The 21202-nt window shown below is 40.4% G+C and overlaps 3 protein-coding genes across 3 annotated transcripts; 1 reads left to right on the plus strand and 2 right to left on the minus strand.

The window, feature by feature from the left end:
* The first annotated feature begins 698 nt into the window (after positions 1-698).
* On the plus strand, positions 699-1910 carry LOC105219348 (serine palmitoyltransferase small subunit A). The gene is made up of 2 exons (XM_011195416.3): positions 699-977; positions 1437-1910. Exons 1-2 carry the CDS (start codon positions 878-880, stop codon positions 1598-1600), a joined length of 264 nt encoding a protein of 87 aa, XP_011193718.2. The 5' UTR covers positions 699-877; the 3' UTR covers positions 1601-1910.
* Positions 1879-3907, minus strand: LOC105219334 (pickpocket protein 11). The gene is made up of 8 exons (XM_011195395.3): positions 3753-3907; positions 3579-3692; positions 3303-3519; positions 3114-3244; positions 2606-2994; positions 2396-2546; positions 2223-2329; positions 1879-2132 (listed from the first exon to the last, which is right to left on the minus strand). Exons 1-8 carry the CDS (start codon positions 3785-3787, stop codon positions 2017-2019), a joined length of 1260 nt encoding a protein of 419 aa, XP_011193697.1. The 5' UTR covers positions 3788-3907; the 3' UTR covers positions 1879-2016.
* A 1286-nt stretch (positions 3908-5193) lies between these two features.
* LOC105219325 (serine protease grass) lies at positions 5194-16095 on the minus strand. Its single transcript, XM_054233128.1, has 6 exons — positions 15634-16095; positions 15176-15342; positions 12209-12492; positions 6218-6229; positions 5953-6143; positions 5194-5880 (listed from the first exon to the last, which is right to left on the minus strand). Exons 1-6 carry the CDS (start codon positions 15695-15697, stop codon positions 5444-5446), a joined length of 1155 nt encoding a protein of 384 aa, XP_054089103.1. The 5' UTR covers positions 15698-16095; the 3' UTR covers positions 5194-5443.
* Between the last annotated feature and the right edge of the window lie 5107 nt (positions 16096-21202).

Below are 21202 nucleotides of genomic sequence, written 5' to 3' on the forward strand. Positions count from 1 at the left end.
AGTGATAATTTTACAAGTCAAAGAATTTTCTTTCAAATGATAATAAACATTCCCCATTCAATTTTAATTTTCTATGTTTCTCCTTTAAAAAAGATTATAAATAATATATCCAAGAGTTATGGTAGGTGTAGTACAAACATCCTGAGTATAGCGAAAATATTACTGAACCTTTATCACTGAAAATATTAAGCAGGTTCCAAATAATTAATTAACAGTCTCTCGAGAGTCGGGTGTACGTAACCGGAAAGGACTTGATTTTGAACTGGTCTCAAACTCTCAACTCGTCTGCATGCATTTCAATTATTTGAATGTTTGCTAACCATGCAACAACAACAACTTAATAACAATATAATATTAACATAATTACAAAATTAAATTATTAAATCAGTATGTTTATAATTAAGGTATTAAAATCTTTATCGCAATATTCTCATTTATTTATAGTGGTATCACCCATAGTTTTAATATTAAAATCTTATTCATAATTTTCCTTTTACAAAACTTTTTGCTTTAATTATTCTAATAACAAATTTCTTTAATGAATGTAAACAATAAAATAATTTTTAAAACTTACCCCACATGGGTTAATACCCACAATATACCCAGCTCTCTACTGCGCTGTAATTCCTCATTTATTGGCTCAATAAAAATCCACTGCTTATGTGGCAACTCAGCAGCTGATAACAACATTGTACTTCAGCTGAATGTCAAATTCCAATCGTTTGGTAAATCTTTGAGCTGGACAAAAGTAAATAATAGAATAGCAATAATATTACTGATATTACACGGAATAATATAGTTTTTATATACAATTATAAAGGAAGGGAACGCATCTAAATATTTAATGTTGAAATAATTGCTAAGAAAAGTTGGAAACATGCTGCAGTTCATCAAAAATATTTTATTAAGTCTTTACATGCAATACGAATTGGTTACATGCATTTATATGTTTGAGCCTTGGGAGAAGAAACTAATAAGTAAGTTGAAGTGTTTATTTGTAAGTACAGCTTCAGAGATTTTGTTATGTAAAATGTGTAATATAAGTGCATAACTATTTCTTTGTTTAGAAAACAAAGGCTAATTTCTGATAAAAATTCGAGATTAAACGGGAAACGAAACAAACAGATTAGTGATTAATGAATCACTTATCTGAAGTGGGTTTCTAACGAAATCAACAAACTAAGTACGATAATTACCTAGGAACATTTTGTATTGAAATGCGAATTGCTAATAGAAAATGTATTTCATAAGAAGCACAATATGATATAAGCAAAGGGAGCTTTGCAGGTCTTAAATCTAAAATTACCTGATTCCAAACATTTTAATCTAATAAGAAATTGTAAATAAAATAGGCTATAACATATTTCTACTGATACGAGTATGTACATTTCAATAATAATATTCTCACAAACTTCTCTTGCTTCCTTTCATTTCAGATAGTTTCGTAATTTTGACACTTGGATTGGTCATATTCTCAAGTTTCGTCTATTTGCCATCATATTTTGAAACATTCCTACAATTTGTGTCTCCACTACCACAAAAGGAGGTCTCAACATCATACACACCCATGTTGCAGACACAAAAAATGAGTATGAGTTAGAAGAAAAAGGGACATGGCCGAAATGAAAACGCACAATATGCTTTTGTTTGGATGAAATTCGCTGATTTTGGGCCAACATTTTATTCACAACATTAATTATTTACATTTAATTTACACGAACTACATATGATCAGATGTAACTATATAGTTTGATTTATGTGAAAATCGACAGACTTTGTGGAACTCAATGAATTTCAAAAATGTATTGTATAATGTACAGTAAAGTGATACTTAATAATGCGGTGCTTAAGATGAAATCTTTGTAATAAAAATGCGCATTTAATGTTAAAATGATTTCTCATAAATGAAATATTCCACTTTTATTATTCATCATCGTACATGCATAATCGTAAAGGAGTTCGAATGAAGCAATCTGAATGTGTTTGTAACCAATCAAAATTATTATCCATAGATTTCTAAACGTTTCTGCTCCATAAACCATTCCAGTTGTACTCTTTGATTAGAAATATCACTTCAATGAGCCGCACAATGGAGGCGTTAAAGAAAAGTCCAGCAATGCCGCCCACCGAAACTAGTAAATAAAGCATAAAAATATTGAAAATTTAAGAATATAGATTAGAGATTGGAGTACAAAATTATATACTTTTTCTTATGTACTTACTTAACAAGTCTAGCGGTGTCTTAGTAACTCGTCGTATATAACGTTGCGTCGGTAGTTCAACGAGTGCGACATGCACCTGCGTGACATCCATATCACTTTCACTCTCGCTGCGTTTCGTACAAATAAATACAGATTGCACAATTTTTCTAATTACTTCAGACAGCTGTACTCACCCATCTGGCGAACTATAAACGATATTGTATTCAGGTTCCTCGCACGAACTCATACAATCACACGATTTGCGCTCCAACTGTATTTCATCATAATACTTTGTGAGACAACTTAAGCCGCGATAATCGCACATGGGCACAGCTCCACTTTGCGCTGCAAGAAGCGTGAATTATCGTATCTGTTAATCATAATTTCGTGTAGCGGTGACTTACTTTTCACTGCAGGCGCTAGAAAATGACTGCTGCAATTGCAATGTTCCAGTTGTGCTTTCAGACCGCACTCAACAATACAAGTGGAATAGCTATAGAACTCATAGAGACCCACTTCAAGTCCCCAATCTGTGCGTTCGTTGCTGAAGCGACAACGGCGCTGATCCAACGAAAGCTGATAGACGCTAGGATGATTGTATACCTCCATGACATTGATGATGATCTCTTTGGAGCTGCCAAGCAACACAGTCTCGCGAATAGTACTCTCGAAGAAGTGAAGTGGTATGTCGATGGGTGGGTGTATATGCAGCTGGATGTCGGCAGAGGCGTCAAATCGCAGTATGCCTGGTCCAGTTTCGCGACTACTGGCGAACTGCATTTGTGCGTTTTTGCTGCGAGAGGAGATGAAAAGAGCATATTCAATAAGTGCGTTATTTGTTAGTTCGTTTCGACTACGCTCTAAGACTTGACCCAAAGTGGCTATATAATACATAGATTCAGTTTCACTTACCGCGCCTGATTCGAATTGAATGCAAAGCATATGCCATATTCGGTGTGAATCGGCAGAAACTCATCGCAGCAATTGAAGTGTTTGTTTGTATAACGACAATTGAGCAGCAATTGTGCGCATTTGCCACGAAACTAGAGAAAAAACTGCAGTCAATACGATTTTGCAAAGTAAACTGTTATGCATACGCACCCGTGCCAACAACTCGGTGAAGTTCTGCGGACACTTTATATAATCGCATTTGTCGCATGTTGTACAGGTGCCACGAAAGAAGACCACTTCACCGACGAAATCGTCCATTTGCAGATCGTGGTCCGTGCCGAAGTATTGCTCGCTCATATCCCAAATTTTCTCACCATTGTAGATCTCGCAAACCGTTATGGCCGGAAAGGAGGTGTTCCAATTGATGCTTGATGAAGGGAGATGATAAAAATTCATAGTAAACAATTTAATGAAAATGTAACTTACAAAAGTGTGTCCATATTAAAGGACACGGATGAGGCGAAAAAGTTATTAACCAGCCCCACGCAGAGTTTCACCAGAAACGGTAGCGTGTAGTACGAAGACATTAGCATAAATGAACTGTAGAATTAGTTTTAAATAAACTATATTAAAATCTTTTTTTTTCAATATTTTACACACCATTTTAGAAATAAACGCAGCGAATTCGCCATCATCCGTTATAGTAACCTACAACACTAGTGAAATAAGAGTAAAATAATGCCTAAAGCTCTTCGTGCAACCGTGCACAATAGTGCTCCTGTTATGAGTATTATATAGACCCATATATATAACAGTAAAGTGACAAATATTCCCTCACATTTATTGAATTTCATTTATGTATATAAAAACCTTTGTTCTGTCGTCCTTTTGTTGATTCAGAATCTTTTGTTCGCATTTGAGTGAAATCGTTTGATAACGATCCACGAGTGAACTGATTTATTGACCCATTTTCCTTTATTGTTGTGGTAGTTTTCAGCTCGAAAAGTTAGTTGGTGTTTCAGTCGTTTTTAGACAATCACCGAAACTATTTCGATTTAAGGATATTAATGTAAATATTTTGGTATTAGCTATACTATTATATTAAGTACTATAATAAGTATTAAGCATACGAAATATTGGTGAAATTAAGTTTAATGCGTCTCCGCTACAAAAGTCGTTTAAAGTTATCAGGCAGTTCACATTGAAAAGAAAGGCGTTTATTTCATTGTTAAGGTTTTTTATTTGACTGCTCGCCATTACTTTCCGGCTTTTCAGCACAGCAGACTCTACACACCGCACTAAACGTGGCTATTTCTGTGCCCAAATCGATGCGTTAAAATGTATTTGTTAAAATACATGCATGTATTTGTTAAAATACATAAAATACATTTGTCCGAAGATCTTGACATTTCCCTCTCTATCCGTCTACCACTCTCGGTTGGCAACACCCAAACTGAAGTACTGGGCATAGGAAGGCCTGTGAAGCTCTATTGAATAGCTACAAGAGGATACATAAAGCAGAAATATACATAGCTATCTAGGCGGTACTCTTGGCCTTGTCGTCCCCCAGGACAAATTCCAGCTTTGTTCATAACTGCAAGAAGGCATTGAGCTCACTGGAAGACAAACTTCACCTAGACTTGATCTGGGTTCCCGGCCACAGAAACATTTTTAGTAATGAAAAAAAAAAGACGAGTTGGCAAAGGTAGGCGGAGCCTTTCTAGATGGAATAGAGGCAGAGTCAATAACATGGCCGCTAGTATCGATCGGAAGAGAGCTCGACAATCACCTGAGAACAGAGGGAAATGTACAACCATATGCAAACAAAGCATTGACCATCGATTGATGAAATTTTATAAACCTATATTGGTAAGAACACCCATAGATCAACTTTGTACAAAAATAACACAATCTGTGTTAGACGATAATCTAGAAATGAGACCGAGACTAGTTTATTATTAAAAAAGTAGAAGTCATATTAAATACGTTAGACTTCTAATTAAACTTATCCGACTGATGTGTCCACTTAACATCTTAAAATGTTCCATCGATAAGACAATTAATAGTTTCCAAACCAGTTTGAAAAATGAAAACAATTAGCTTTTAAAATTATCAAATACTTAGTCTTGTTTATTTTTGATTTTTAGCCCAACATGGTGCTAATTCTACGGCACTTCATTTATATGTATATAACCTAATCTATATATGTAAGTTTGTATGTACATATATAGTATATATTATTAGATTATCTAAATAAGAATAAAAATATGGCTTCAAGTGATGCTTTTCGTGAAGACAACACAACAAAAGATATTGCACAAATACAAATACAAATACAAATAATTTCGCAATTATTCTAAATTTTGCGCAATGTTTCTTGTAATCCATGGTATAAAGTGTGTAACATTTGTGTAAATGCCCGGTGAATTTCTGTCGCTGCCACATTCCGTGCCACCAAAGGAAACAATGCCGTATTGGACATAGCGCTGGGTTTTCTGAAATGATGCGGTCAGGTACGGTGATAAATAGAAGAGCGGTCCACCAGAGTCACCTTTGCAGGTGTCGATGAGTCCATCGCCGCCGGCGCAAAGATGATTTTCATTAATATTTGTACGCTTGAAGACATGTTGGCATTGCATGCGTGTTTTAAATGGCACCAGTGCCTTTTGTAAGATATCGGACGTTTTGCTATTCTCTGTGCCGCCCCAACCCGCTATGAAGAAGCGTTTATCTTGTGGTATTGCCGCCGCTTCTGGTATGATGGGCAAGCAGATTGGCTTGATATGTCCTGTGTATAGAAAATGTCTCAATTGGTTTACGCACTCAAGTAAAGCTTGCGCTAAGTGTTGGTCTAACTTACGAGTAATAGTCACCGCACGATTCAGTTTGATCAAAGCGACATCGTTGACTTTGCGTGCATTGTTGTAATCCGAATGTGGGATTGTCTTCTCAACGCCGATGTCTTCCACAGGCGGTGCGCAGATACGTTTGTTTACTGGTAAGCAGTCTACGGGCTTTGATAAATCATGCTCTCCCAAACGAACACCAATTCTGCAAGTACCATAGACAATATCATTTACATATTATATGTTTATTCATCAAAGTGTTTGCTTGCTTAAACTCACATTCTATCTGGCACGCCCACCATACAACGTCCGGTGGGATTAACGTGGGTACCTGCCGACGACGGCCTTACTCCACGGTGCTCAAAAGCACAGCGGATCAAATCAATGCGATGATCAGCGCCCCGAAAATGCAATGCATTATTCGGTACCAATTGGCGTGTGGAATGGACACACTAACCACCTTGGTGGGGTTCGAGGCCTATCTAAAACCTCTGCCGTACTTTGGGTCCGGCACCCGGTTGCAATGCAACTCCACATTGAGTGACCAAAGTCACTCTCCCCGCATTTGGGTATTGAACCACAACCACCACGATACTCCCCGAGGGGCCAGTCCGCATGAGCAGGTTGGAGCGAACTCCAAGGGCTCCTGCTCCCCGTGGTACCAGAATTAAGTCTCCGGTCAGACCTCGTAGCCGAAACTACTACCAGTTGAGCTTCCATACAGCTCTGGACTGGTGACCAGGGATTGAATCCCATTCTCTCATCCAATTCATACACCTTTCACACCAGAAGCTAACCCCGGTCTTCAGCCAATTGTCTTCGCCGCCTGAACAACACGCGCGCAAATCTTTCAAGCGACCCTAACTGTTCGGCATTCCGACTAGTGGAGATCACACCACTAACGTCTATCCGTCCATCAGTCCAACTAATCCCCATACCCCCAAGGTCCCTAATGTCTGAGTACATCGGGCATTCCGCTATAACATGCACCCAATCCTCAACACGCGCCCCACACATACACTCTGGACTATCTGCAAGGTGCCTCTTATGCAAGAATGCATTAAGAGGCCCATGCCCCGTAAGCAGGAAACCCAGACTTAGACAGAATCTGAAGTCTGGGTTTCCTTCTACATACCTAACGTCCCGGATGTACTCATAAGTCACCCGACCATTGAGACTACTGTCCCAACGGTCTTGCCACCTACACCTGACCCTATCATCTAGAAGCCTCTTGCTCCCTAGATATCCCTCCCTCTCCACATCATCATCGGAAATCAAATCATTCCGCAGCAATGACACACTCAGACCCCTTCTTAACCTGAATGATACAGCACGCTGCATGACAACCAGGTCAAGAGGGGGCGCACCTAGTAACACCTGCAACGCATCCGTAGAAACGGTGCGACATACAGGCAGACAGGCGAGCATCATGCAGCGCTGGACGGAGAGGAGCTTTCGGCGACCGAAGACCGTCGTGACAGTTCGCCACCATACAGCCGCTCCATAAGTGGCACAGGCCACAAATAAGCCGCGGTATATGGTGCGAACAGCACGACGTCCGAGGCCCCAATCACTCCGTAAAACGCGCATAACCTTACCTACGACCGCCTGCAGTCGCACCTTAACACTCACCAAGTGTGGAGTAAAACACATTCTTTCACTCATGGTCAACCCCAGGTACTTGACTTGCGTCACATACCTGATGCCGACCCCATTCACTCGGACAACCGGTGGACGCCCCGGTGACAGTCTGCCTTTTAAAAGCATTGTCACCGTTTTGTCCATCGAGATGTCTACACCCACACTTATCCCCCAGTTGTGGACAATTTCCAAAAATTGTCCTCCCACCCGATCCAACTCACGCCTTGAGCGACCTTCAACAAGGAGAAGAAGGTCGTCTGCATACGCACAACACTTACAGAGTGGTTCGAGCTGCCCAAGCAGAGAGTCCATCATGAGGTTCCATATATATGGACCACAGATGGATCCCTGCGGACAGCCACGAGCCACTCCAATCTCCACACTCCCATTCATTCCAACGATAGAGGCTTTTCTGTCCGAAAAGTAGCTTCGCCAGAGACTAATTTCCGGACAGCCAAGTTCCTCTAACCGTTCTATCACTCGATCCCAGATCAGATAATCGAATGCCCCCTTGAAGTCAACAAATATGCCGAGGACATACTTGTTGACATTCTCCCTAACAACATTCTGCACATACATCCACGCATCTTCCACACTGCGTCCTTTCCTAAACCCATACTGCCTATCCGACCACATACCCCGCGTTAGCTCCTGAAGTCGTTCCACCATAACCCTCTCCAGTACTTTTCCAAGCACCGGAAGAAGGCTGATGCCCCGATAAGAACGAGGATCACTCCTGATCTTATCAGGGGACTTCAGGAGAGGGACGACCCTGGCACTTTTCCACTCACGTGGAAAATACCCCTCCCACACGCACTTGTTATAAATGGCCTCCAAGTATTCCGGAATGAACTTCCACAAGCTTTTGCACATCTCTCCGTTCAAACCATCAAAACCTGGGGACCGTTTAGACCTAACCAGGCCAAAGGCGTATCCCAACTCCTCATCTTCTAGTGGAGGAACAGGTACCTCTTGTGCTTGAGGTGCCTGAACCTCAGCCCTGGGAAAGAACGCTCCTAGCAGAACCTCCGCACACTCTCTCCACGTTGATAACACAGAGTCACCAACGCGGAGAGAGGTGATATCCTCCCTCTTACGACCCCTGCAGATCCTGTAGACCTGCCCCCAGGGGTCGTCCCTATTCTCCCCAATAAAACTCCTCCATTCCTCTTCTTTAATCCTCACAAGCATATCCTTATATTCTCTAGCCGCACAACTAAAATCATATCTGATCTGGGATAACCTATCCGAATTGGACCGCCGAGCACGCTGAAACTTTCGTCTCAACCGCCGGACAGCCCTCCTCTTCAAGGTTAACTCATTCGTCCACCACTTAATTTTCCTAATCCTAGAACTTTCATACTTCCTGAAAACCCTATCATTAACACACCACACCAACTCATACAGCCGAGCAATTTGCTCGTCCACCCCCAGTTCCTCAAACTCACTAAGCGGTATTTCCAATACCGCTTCCCTTACATTCTGTCCATATTGGTTCCAGTCAGTACCAGAGGTACGCCATCGCCGCAATGGACCCACGTACGCCGAGGGTGGGGATTGCGGAGAGACCATAATTTGTATTAAATTATGGTCACTCAATCCCCACCCTCCCCTAATCTCCCAACTGACATCAAACGCTCTCCTTGCTGCCTCATTCATTAACGTTACGTCGATATCACTCATGCCCCTAGGCCCCTCAAACGTAAACCATTCACTCGGCTCATTCAAAATGTGGAGGCTCTTAGCCACCACCCATTCACTCAATACCTCGCCTCGGATGTGGCTTTGATATCCAGACGACTGTCTGGATACCTTACTAAACCACATCGAGGACGAGGCATTTGCATCCAACCCTAGGATAAATGGGCTACTACTCCCCAGTAGTAGTAGCTTATCCATGTAGCCCAGGTAGGGCTCTAGGGGCTCGCTAAATTTGCAGTACAAACTAGCGACAATCATTCTACCGAACTCCCCCTCTACTGAAACACACACCCCCTGTTGCGACGAATCCAACACTACGCAATCGTAGTTTGGATCCGTCACAACAATTGCGGCATTACCCCCAAGGTCCGTAAAGACCCTGAAAACCCCAGGAAGACCCCGAACCACACCATTGGTGGTGTAGGGCTCCTGGAGTAAGGCAATGCCGCACCCACCCTCAAGCATACAACCCCCCAACTCACACATCACGGCATACGATCCCTGACAATTTAGCTGGAAGATACCCCCCATCAGTGTCTGGCGAGGGCGCGCTCAACAACACCACAGTATATGGGGCAGACAGCGGACATCATAAGATGCCCAGCTGGCCTACCCTTAAATGCACAGTTGCGACAATGGGGTGCATTGACGCAACCGGCAGCTCTGTGGCCTTCCTGACCGCACCTCCTACAGACATCTGATTTGGCCCTACACTCAGCCACTCTATGGTCAAAACCCATACACCGGAAGCAGCCAGCAACAGGGGTATCCGGTCGAACCCTGAAGGAAAACCACTTTATGTAGCACCGTCCCGCTTCCAAGAGGGCGGACATTGATTTGTCCGAACCCTCAAGGACAACGTTGGTGCTACCATCAGCGGCTACCTTCCAGGGCCGACTGACCATCCGCACATCCGACTTTCGTGCCTCAGGGTTGACGTCCTGGAGGTTCAACCGAAAGAGCTCCTCCATGAAGTCATCATGGGAGATTTCGGTGTGAACCCCCTGAACCACAACCCGCGGACCCAACTTCCGGTTCACAGTCACATCCAATCCCACCTCCCCAAATTTGGCATTATTCGCCACCTTTTCCCTCTCTAAAACAGAGGGGGTGCGAATAACCACCCCACCACCCTTAATTGGCTTCACCTCGTGCACTCGCACTCCGAGGGAAGGTCCCACCTCTTTCACCACCTTCTTTATGACTTCCTTAGAGGAAGTCGTCGGGGCCTTGCTGCGCACAACCACCGACCACGTCTCCACAGGCTTCGGCAATGCCGGAGCAATCGCCTCCAACACAGGTGCTGGAGGCGCACGCACCGACTCAGCCGGAGCCAACCCCCCAACCAACCTCTTCGGTTGGGCAATATATCCCCCACAACCCCCCCTTAGAGCGTCAACCTGACCGCGAAGATGGGCATTCTCGGTTACTACCGTCATCAGGAGCGCCTCGTACTTCGAGGCAAGCTCCATCAGCCCCTTCGCGGTAGTGACCTCAAAGTCCTTCACCCCAAACACTAAGGCATTTAATTCAGCCGTCACTGCCTTCATGGCCGCGACATGGCTGATAGCGCCTCCCCCAACCACACCCCCATTAACTACACCCTCATGTTTCCCTCCCTCCTTCGCCGAGCTGACTTTCGTCGATCCATCCTTCGCGACGCTCTTTTTTGCTACACCCTTCTTCGCGACGCCCTTATCTGCGACGCCCTTATCCGCGACGCCCTTATCCGCGACGCCCTTCCCAGTGCCGCTATTACCGCCGCTCTCGGCCGGCTTAGCAGCACCCGAAACTGCGGGGTGAGCAACCGCTTTTTCAGCGGTGCCACCTATTCCGCTACCGCCCTCACTCCCACTGTTCTCCGATTTCACCAACAGAGGCGACCCCAAACGCGCCCTCCTCCGCGGCGGAGACCTCACCGGTGGCCTCACCTCCTCATCACCCGACGACGTTTCCACCATCACAGTTATGGGGCCCGACCCGTCGCTTTCAGCGAGGGATTTAACCCTCCTCCTCCGTGGTGGAGCCATTCCCACCTTCGGCCTACCCCCAGGCAGGCTGTTACGCCGGCGAACACTGGCGCAGAAGCTACCTGCTCAGGTAATACCCGAAACAGCTGCTCTCCAGGCGCGTGCAACTGAACGCACTGAAGACGCTGACTCACACGTGTACTCGCTCTGTAGCAGTCACCACCCAAGCAGTCGGTTAATGCGCTCTCGCGAGGGCACAGCCCACAACCCAGCCAAAGGTCTGAAAAGGCTACTCAAAAAGACCGCCGGACAGATCAATGTCCCCGTAACGGTCGCGAGTCAACCGCTGTGGCACTGTACCAACCGCACTGTGGGCTTAACAGCACTCTGCTACGACCGCAGTCGACGCAACAGTCAGCGACCTCAGCACTGGGACAGCCCCAGGCACCCTTTGGGCACAACTGTACGGGCAAACCCGAAACAAGCGCAACTGAACGCCAGGCGCTCAGCACAGCACTCACTGGTAGGCAATCCAGCCAGCAGGAATACCTACAACACGGTACACCACTGAAACTGTGCGACAGCCCACCAACAACAACTATGTGGATACCCACGCTACTTTTTATAACAACAATGTTGTACTTACCCAATACGCACTGTACAGTCTACCAAAACTGTACAAAACACACGCCCGTACCGAAAAACCGCAACCACGCGCGCACAAAAATGCGAAGAATGCACAATAATGTGCAGTCGCACAAATCCACACGCGACCGTAGCAACAATATCACTACCTACCCACGCCAGGCAATAACGGTGCCTATAACTCACCGCGTAAACAAATGACCGCACAAAAGAGAATACGGAAAAATCGCAAAAACAACTCGCCAAGAAAAACTCACCAAATCACAACGATGCGCACGCACGTCTATCCGCGTCGAAAGCCAACTAACGAATGACGCCCACCATACAATGCGCTGCGGACAAAACGAATCTATCTGTTATTAATGATCCACCACATTTGTAACGGTCCTCATCGGTATCATAAATCAGTAGCGCCATCCATGGGAACTCGTACAGTGAGACATCTTTCCCATGGGATACACGATCCGCGCCAGCTTTGCCACATGCTTGATCACGCAATATTCTCAAGCCTTCTGGATCTATCGTTGGTGTAGGTGGGGGTGTAGATGCTGTAGGTGGGGGTGTTGGTGAGAGACTCTCATCGCAGCAAATATGTACCTGAAGAGCACAAATAAGTGATATAGTTTTTTAGTTAAACTTGTCGAAACGATGATATTAAATACGAGTTGAAATCCGGATGTCTATCCGAAAATGGCGGCAATAAGCTGTACTCAAATTAAAAAATAATTGAAAAAGGGTGTGGCGTTGCATAATTTTGAGCCAAAAACCATATCTCAGGAGCTACTTGATCGATTTCAATGAAATTCGGTACATAATATTGTGCCCCTGTACCAAAAATGATTAAAATCGGGTCATAACTTCTCTTAGATCCCATATATCTAATTATTGATTTTTAAAATATACATACAGCGGGCTTTATACCGCATATATTGGTTAGTTTGTGAAATATCTTAGCCAAATTTAGTGTGCGTATAGTCTTGGATATAATGTATGTAGGTGATGAAATTGACTAACATCGGTTCAGATCGGAATTATCCCAGCCCCCATATACTATATATAGGTATTCTCTAATTAATCTAGTGGTCTTTATGCTGAAGTTGTGAGAGTATAAAATGTTTTGTTTCACTTTCTATGAACTTGAACTTGAACTTGAATGCGAAAAAAAAAATCAAATTATTGTCTATACGATAAACTTAAAAACAGCTGGTATAAATACACAAGCGTCGCGTAAATTTCTAATTAAAAATACCAGTTATTTAAAGTCGATATTTGAGCACATCAAACTCGCCATTTCATTCATGAACTGTGAAAACCCACAATATTCGCCGAGAGTTCAAACACAAGTCAACTGTTACACACGCGCATAAACAAACTGCTTAAGTACATACATACAGACATACAGACATATAAAATATTCATAATTTAACGCTATTTTATTTTCATTTTTTTCTTACTTCTTTCTTTTAAAATGTATGGCAGCACAATTATGGCAAACTTGTGAAATTTTTTGCCGCCACACACTTGTACTCGTCTGAAACAAATGCACTCAATAAATTGATGATAAAATTTCAATTGAAGCAAAAACGAGTTTGACAAGGATATAAATTCTCAAATCATGAGTAAGGGAGTAATAGCATTTACTTGCGTTGTAATGAATTTTCTAGAATATATGTAGGCTTGGCATCGGAGAATCTGAGAATTTGCTGAAACAAAAAAAAAAAAAATTGGCAAACTTTTGCAGCAAAAAATGAAGAAACACGGTTCTTCCTAGTATTTATGGGCATGACAATATTCCCATATAAAATTTAAATATTTTTTTTTATTATTACATAAATATCTATATATGTCACTTGTCTATCTGTTGTCGCGCGCGCTTTATAGTCTAGCTATTAACTTTTAAGGTGTGTTCCAGCAAATGTTTGTATACATTGTATGTATGTGCATAGTTGCAAACGTGTTTCGAAAAAATCACCGAAAATTTGGGAAAAACCCCAATAAGCATGAAACTTAAATAAATTGTACACATACATACATACATATATATTTCAGATATATAGATAAATTTGTATGACATTTAAAGAAACAAAGTAAAGGAATCGTGAAGCAAGTGCGAGCCCACTTTTTCGAGGCGGTGTGTTCTGAACGTTGGAACTCATGTTCTATACAATATTTTCAGCTTAAAATTTATATTTATACCGTCGAAATATATGCTAATAAATTATAATAAACCTAAAGCTCTATCTATTTACTGGTCGTAGAAAAAAATTCTAAGAAATTCAAAAATTGTGGTTAGGCCTCAGATAAACGCTCTAGTTCCATGAGTTCCATGTCAAGGATTCAAGCCAAACTTTTTTTGACAGTTGTCGACACCATTATCATCCAAATATCCACAATTTTTGTAAAGAAGCCGATGTGTAGAGACCGGTTTCCTAGATTACAGTACAAATATAAATTTCGAAATCTCACTATTCTAATTTGAACTGGCGTGGTACCGATCAATACATTTTTTAACGACTCCAACTCTAACTAACAGGTTCTCACATTTTATTTTAAACAAAAAAATTCAAAATTACTTCACAATTTTTGTATAGTTAATGTTGTTGTTTATAGTTTATAAAAACACTATATTTTATAGTTAATTCATACGAAAACGAATTCGAAATCAATATATTATATAAAGAAATTCTATAGAATTTTTTATCAACAGTGTATTTCAAGGAAATGCTCTCGCTTTGCAAGAATTTCAAAGCAGCAAACCGCTTTCTTATCAGTAACCAAATATATAATGAGTGTGTGTGAGAGAGAGAGAGTTTTCAAAATATTACTTTTTAAATGCCCTTTTATCTTGGCATATATTAAAAAACAAAAAAAAAAAAAAACAAGAAAGCATCTTGCGGTTTATATATCACTTGTGGTGTTTCATTGTGTTATTTTTATATTATTCGTAAACGATTTTGATAAATTCAAGCACTGCGCAGCACTGATTCACTGTCATCCATAACACCGACACGCCTTCAAATACGCCAAAACATTAGCTGATACTTTTTGGTAAACTTTTGGTATCCTTTGCCTTAATATTTCTTAATGGGGCGTGGACAAAAGAAAGAAAATTTGAAACTATTTAAATATCTAACGGCCCCCGGATTTTGTCGCAATAATTATTGAACTCTATAAATGTCAGTTCAAAAGGGAAATCTACAACGCTTAACGGTCTCACAGGAAAATTGATTTTAACTCGACCGCTGTCGAATAACAGTTAAACTAATATACATGTACATACCCCCGTATCCGGATACACGTGACAACGTGCTTTTATTATATCCTCTTGATAGTTTGCCGGCACCGACAGCTGAAACTGCTCGAAGAGCTTTTTCACGAAGCCACATTTGTTGAACGGCACACAGCGTCCGTAGGTGTTGTATGGTGTCACACAGGAATAATAAAATTCTGTTGTTATTACGGTATGTTTGTTTTGATTATTATTGTTAGCGTCGATATCAATAACAACAACAACAGCAACGGGTTTGTCGAGTGCCGGTTTGCGTGTGTGTGAGTGTGTGTTGGTGTGTTGTATTGAGCGTGAAAGTAGAAGAGAAATTCGTTAGCTGCAACATTGACAGGTTTCTCGCATGCAAAATGTTAATTAAAAAATTTTTCTTAAACAATTAAATGCAATTTGTACGTTTTATTTTTAATTTTCTTCTTTTAATTTTCTTTAGAATTCTCATTTGAACTTACGTGCGCTTGCCGCTTGCAACAATGTGGCGGCTAATAGCAGCCAAAAAACTTTGTTGTAATGCATCGCTTTCTTTGTTGTTGTAATACACTAATACGAAATTCTTGGAAATTGCTGAGTTTAGCGCAAATGAGTGTTTGTATGTATGTAAATGTTTTTTTTTTTTATTTTAATAAAGCGTGTGCTCGCACTTAAAGGGGATTTTTAGACGTTCTTCTTATATTTTTATTGGCATTTATGTCATAATCACTTATTATTACAAGTATTATTTGCCTTACGACACAACTTTTCTAATTTGTTCTATGCTTAAACGCTTTGAATTGCTGGCACGCTTTAGTTCGTCGCGTTCACTAGACGTTCCACTCAGAACTAAGCTTAGTTGCGTTGCTTATATGATATTCTAGCTCGGTTTTTGGAATCTGTTGGATTGAGAGATGATCAAGCTTGCTGTGCTTATGAGTTTAGTAGCGCCTCAAGTCGCGCTTTTATAGTGCACTGACAGCGTTTTGCGCTCTCCCAAGCGCTCACTCTCCATTTGAGTCAACCGGTAAGGCGCTGCAGCTGCTGATAGCCGGTTGCAGTGTATTGAATACAGTGTTGGAAGCTGTCTAAATTTTGTTCGCTGTTCACTTAATTCTCAAATGGAAGCCTTAAATTTGAATTCAAGACCCTCTCAAGACACACTAAATTTTACAGGAGTAATGACAGAATGAACTGCATTCAAATTAAAAAAATGAAAATGGACGTGTTGTCGCCCACTTTTGGGACAAGAACCATATCTCAGGAACCACTTGACTGATTTCAATGAAATTCGGTACATAATATTTTTTTGACATTCTGCTATTACTGAATGATAAGGGAATGGGCGAAATCGGTTCACAACCACGCCTACTTCCCTAATAATACATTACATCAGGAACCAATGATAGATACACAAATTCTCCTTTTGTGACTTCACTTATGGAAAAATTGTCAAAATCGGACTATAACTTTTCAAGGCCCCTGATATTGAATATGAAAAAATCAATACCCAAAGGTATTTTTTTTATCGAAAAAGTAAAAAACAGAGGGAATATTTTTTTTCTAAGAGTTGTGTCTCTGTACCGAAAATTATTAACATAGAGTCATAATCCATATACCTAATTCTAAGTTTTTCATAAATACTCCGATATGTGAGATATCTTAACAAAATTAAGTGACCGTATATTCTTGAAGCCCTGTGTTCCACCAAGAATTTTTGGAAAACATATATATATTCTTGGATATAGTGTACTTTGATGGTGAAAATGAATGAAATCGGTTCAGGAATTATCTATAAAATGTTCGGTTAAACCCGAACTTAGCCCTTCCTTACTGGTTTGGCAAACAATTTTGTATTACTATTTTTGTTTTGATTTTTTACTCTGACTTTCGTTCAAGCAGTTTTTATTGTCTGCGACTACCAACACTGGAGAGTTGTTCAAATGCAAAACTTGCCTCTGCCAAATCACATCTACTATGTGTATATGTGTGTGTGTCGAAATGCAAGTATTATCATGCAAATTTCTACCTGTTCATCTTCTCTTGAATAATATGAATAAAGAAAAGTTTTCAGGGGATTTACACATGGCACACACGCCCACATTTAACAGAGGCCTGTATGTAACTCATACATAAGTGAATGCACTCCTGGATTTGTGGCTTAATGTGTGCCAAAACCTTAAAGTAACTATAAATGTACATATAATAAGTATTGCAATATGCAAGAACTACTTTCTAGTTGCTTGAGCATTTTCATTTATGCATATTTGGTGCACTCGCTAAAACGATTAAGCAATCATCTCTGGCAATAAGCCCTTACGTTCTCTTACGATTCACAACTCAATTTACTCTCAATTTACTTTATTTTAAAACCAATTATTATTTTTGGCTTCTAAGAAAAATAAGCCATACATCAGTAGTCATACAATAAGATTTTGGTGTGTGGACAAGCCTCCTCCGGTGGGGTTTCTAAGAAAATTTAAAATGAAAATAATACTTGTTTGATACGAATATTTAGCGTATATATGTATATGTTGATTGTGAAATTCTCTGTACAAATTAACAACAAAGCACAATTTTTTGACCGGTACAGTGTTCAATTTTGGTAATGACCGACATTAAATTTTTTAATGGAGATTCTAGTTATAATTTAGTAAGGTTCATTACTATTATAAAGGAAATTGTGTTGCCTAGCCTCCATATACTTCATACACGGATTTTCAAAGTTTCGATGGACTTTAAACCATATATGAATATCGGATAATACATGAGATATCTTATCGTATAGTCTTCGATATAGTGTATGTTGGTGGTGAAAATGAGTGAAATCTGTCCAGGAATTATTCCACCTTCCATGTACTATATATATATCGATTTTCGTTATTTTAGTGGACTTTTTGCGAATTGAATTGCGTACTACATACAGAGCATAAACCTTCCCTTACTTGTTTTTATATAGGGTTTTTTGTATGTAGTACCTAGGATTTCCTAAAATGTTTAACTAAAATAGACTTGACCTAATTAATTTCGCTCGCTGTTGGATAATAATGTTTTGGAACATTGATTAAACCTTTTTTCTCCCTTTATGTTTCAATACAATGCACATTTTATGTTTAACGGTGACAAATTAGTCATAAAGTGAGTGATAACCCATTTGACTTTATTCTTATGAGTAATTCATTGAAAATATTTACGTAAAGAAAGAAAGAAAGTTTTCCCCCCAATAAAATTTTTTCGCTTTGGCCTTGATTCCTATACTAACGATATCTACTCGTGAAATCAATAGAGAACAATTAGTTCTAACGGCTGAAATAGTTGGTGTTTTTCAACACAACACTAGAGATGTTCTTGTAAGGAACTTCTAGCGTGGAATTATCCTCATAGACCTAATAATGTTCCTAATATATATGTTTTGTACATACACTTTTAGCAAACAGTCAGCGCATTCGCGACTTGGCTCCCAAGTCACTGTTGTGTCATAACTTCGTATCAACAATGTCAGCCTCGAAATCCAGCGCAGAATCACTCTTGCCAACAGGTGCTACTTTGGACTGAGTAGGCAATTGAAAAGTAAAGTCCTCTCTCGACGCACCAAAATCAAACTCTACAAGTCGCTTATCATTCCCGTCCTGCTTTATGATGCAGAAGTGTGGACGATGTCAACATCAGATAAGACGACATTGGGAGTTTTCGAGAGGAAAATTTTCCGAAGATTTATAGTCCTCAGAACATTGGCAACGACGAATATCGCAGACGATGGAACGATGAGCTGTGCGAGTTATACGACGACATTGACATAGTTCAGCGAATAAAAACACAGCGGCTACGCTGGCTAGGTCAGGTTGTTCGAATGAACGAACAGCTCCAGCTCTGAAAGTGTTCTATGCACTACCCGCCGGAAGAAGCCGAGGAAGGGGAAGGCCTCCACTCCGTTGGAGGGACCTGGTGGAGAGCGATCTGGTTAAATTTGGGATCTCCAACTGGCGCCGAACTGCGAGGGAAAGAGGGGACTGGCGCGCTATCTTCGATTCGGCTATAACCGGCTAAAACCGGTTTCAACGTCAATCACATATAAACATACATATACTTTTCACGTCCACTGTACTACTGCATTTATTGTATTTTCAACGGGGGAACGAAACGGGTCCTGAAGAAATGTTCAACACTTTTGAGGATTTATAAAAGAATTGCAGAGAAAATATAATTTTCGCGCATTGATGTCGCTAGGATGGTCAGTAGCAGTAGCCGAAGCTTTTGAACCATCTCACGGGCGCATCCGATTCTCTAGCGAGCGTCAAAATAAGAAAATCGGTATTCGCTCCTGGTCACCGTGGAATAATGGTGGATGCATTTTATGAAAGTGCTATAGAGCGCCAACATATATAAATAGGAGACATGCACCTAGTGTACCCGATCCGTTCTCCAGTGACCGTCAAAGTTTGTCAGTTCCCATAGCAATAGGGAACTCTTGTGATGAACTAGATGACGAGGCACAACTTCTTCATAAATTACAGAAGATTTCAATAGTCTTGGTTTGAATTCCTCATTGAAAATGTGAAATTAAAATTGGCTAACAACCAGTTAAGTACCAGAATGGATAACAATAGTGCGGTTTTTATTATGTTAGACTTATTTTGACTGTCATGACATTCATTTCATTTATCACCATTTCAATTTACTCGTCAGCGTCAGCATCAGACAGATTTATTTACAAGTTAGAAATAATAATAAAAGTTGTGAAAAAGAACCAAGCAGATTTATGGTATCGTATGCAGATAAATGTTCCAGTCAATTAACTTCGATTTTGGTACTTTTTCTGCGTAATGTCATGATAATTAACGTCTAAGATATGTATTTCACATTGATTAAAAATCACCATTTCAATGCGGTTTTGTTGATTTGTTGGGAATCTGGATACTACCGAAAGCAGTTTTGTAAATAGAATAATAGAAATCACAACTGCGTTACTGTTATTAAAGTAAATTGCATAAGACTTAATTTCTAACGCATCCACTAAAAGGTACCAACTATCTCCGCTTATATGCACACGCTCTTTGCAATTATCAAGCCATTTGAATTTCAGTTAGAAAGTTCTATGAAAATCAGTTATCGTCAACTCATTCAAATTTAACGTTGGCGCGACAACTTTTAGCTTAGTTAGCATAACTTCGGTATTCCCCACTGTGGGGTCGACAGCATGCTGTTAATTTATGCTGTTAACCTGTGCGAAGCCAAATGAATTTCATAATATTGTGATTGTTATTGTTGTAGCGAAATTAGTTGGGAATACCCACGCGAAAAGCGCACACATTACTCCTCAGTAAGTTTTCCTTATAAATATTGACTAACCAATTGCAGCATGAAAAGCTCTGACGCATTCAGCACTCATAAGTCAACTAATGATTACTGTACTCTTATGTAATATGATGAGGCTAAACTTAGTAGAGGGTGCTGTGCATTTTAGTAATGTTTATCAACACTTGAAAAGAAATTGTAACAAAGAAAGTTCAGTCGAGTGACTGTAAATTATAATTACCAAAGCTTGGGATATCTTCATCTTCATGTAATAAGTTTGACATTTGTAAACCGATTGCGGTTAAATATTATATGTTTGGAAAACTCCAGTTAAGTTCAGATGCCAACTGATTCATACCAAAACGAACATAAAAGATGCTGCACCTGTAGGGAGGGCTTATAACCACAAACTATGTATTTTAAATCTGCATTACTCACGATCATATTACCTAAGGAGTTTCGTTCGAGAAACACACGCGCTATATTTAGGAATTTCATCAAGATTCGAAAAATCCTGACAACCGATTTTAAAAATACAGTTTTGAGAAAAGCGCGTTTAAAGAAAATTAAGCGACTGTCTTTCATAACTATCTGATACACTTTTAAATCTATCGGATTGACTTGAAATTTTGAGATAATGTTCAAAAGATGTTTTAGAATTTAATGAAACAAAAAAATAAATTTTTGAAACCGTAAAATTCATGTCACCCCTTGAAATCCTCCCATAATAATAGACTAGCGTGGATGACTTTAGTT

This window comes from Zeugodacus cucurbitae, chromosome 2 (genome assembly GCF_028554725.1).
Source record: "Zeugodacus cucurbitae isolate PBARC_wt_2022May chromosome 2, idZeuCucr1.2, whole genome shotgun sequence".
Classification (NCBI taxonomy): domain Eukaryota; kingdom Metazoa; phylum Arthropoda; class Insecta; order Diptera; family Tephritidae; genus Zeugodacus; species Zeugodacus cucurbitae.

What these genes read in the sequence shown, in the direction of transcription:
- LOC105219348 (XM_011195416.3), top strand. Translation starts at nt 878, where the DNA reads ATGCTGCAGTTCATCAAAAATATTTTATTAAGTCTTTACATGCAATAC. An exon ending in TTGGGAGAAGAAACTAATAA is followed by an intron (nt 978 to 1,436) that starts GTAAGTTGAAGT and finishes CTTTCATTTCAG; the next exon opens with ATAGTTTCGTAATTTTGACA.
- LOC105219334 (XM_011195395.3), bottom strand. Translation starts at nt 3,787, where the DNA reads ATGATGGCGAATTCGCTGCGTTTATTTCTAAAATG. An exon ending in TTTAATATGGACACACTTTT is followed by an intron (nt 3,520 to 3,578) that starts GTAAGTTACATT and finishes CCCTTCATCAAG; the next exon opens with CATCAATTGGAACACCTCCT. An exon ending in TCTAGCGCCTGCAGTGAAAA is followed by an intron (nt 2,547 to 2,605) that starts GTAAGTCACCGC and finishes CGCTTCTTGCAG; the next exon opens with CGCAAAGTGGAGCTGTGCCC.
- LOC105219325 (XM_054233128.1), bottom strand. Translation starts at nt 15,697, where the DNA reads ATGCATTACAACAAAGTTTTTTGGCTGCTATTAGCCGCCACATTGTTG. An exon ending in GTTGCAAGCGGCAAGCGCAC is followed by an intron (nt 15,343 to 15,633) that starts GTAAGTTCAAAT and finishes TAATAACAACAG; the next exon opens with AATTTTATTATTCCTGTGTG. An exon ending in ACGTGTATCCGGATACGGGG is followed by an intron (nt 12,493 to 15,175) that starts GTATGTACATGT and finishes TGTGCTCTTCAG; the next exon opens with GTACATATTTGCTGCGATGA.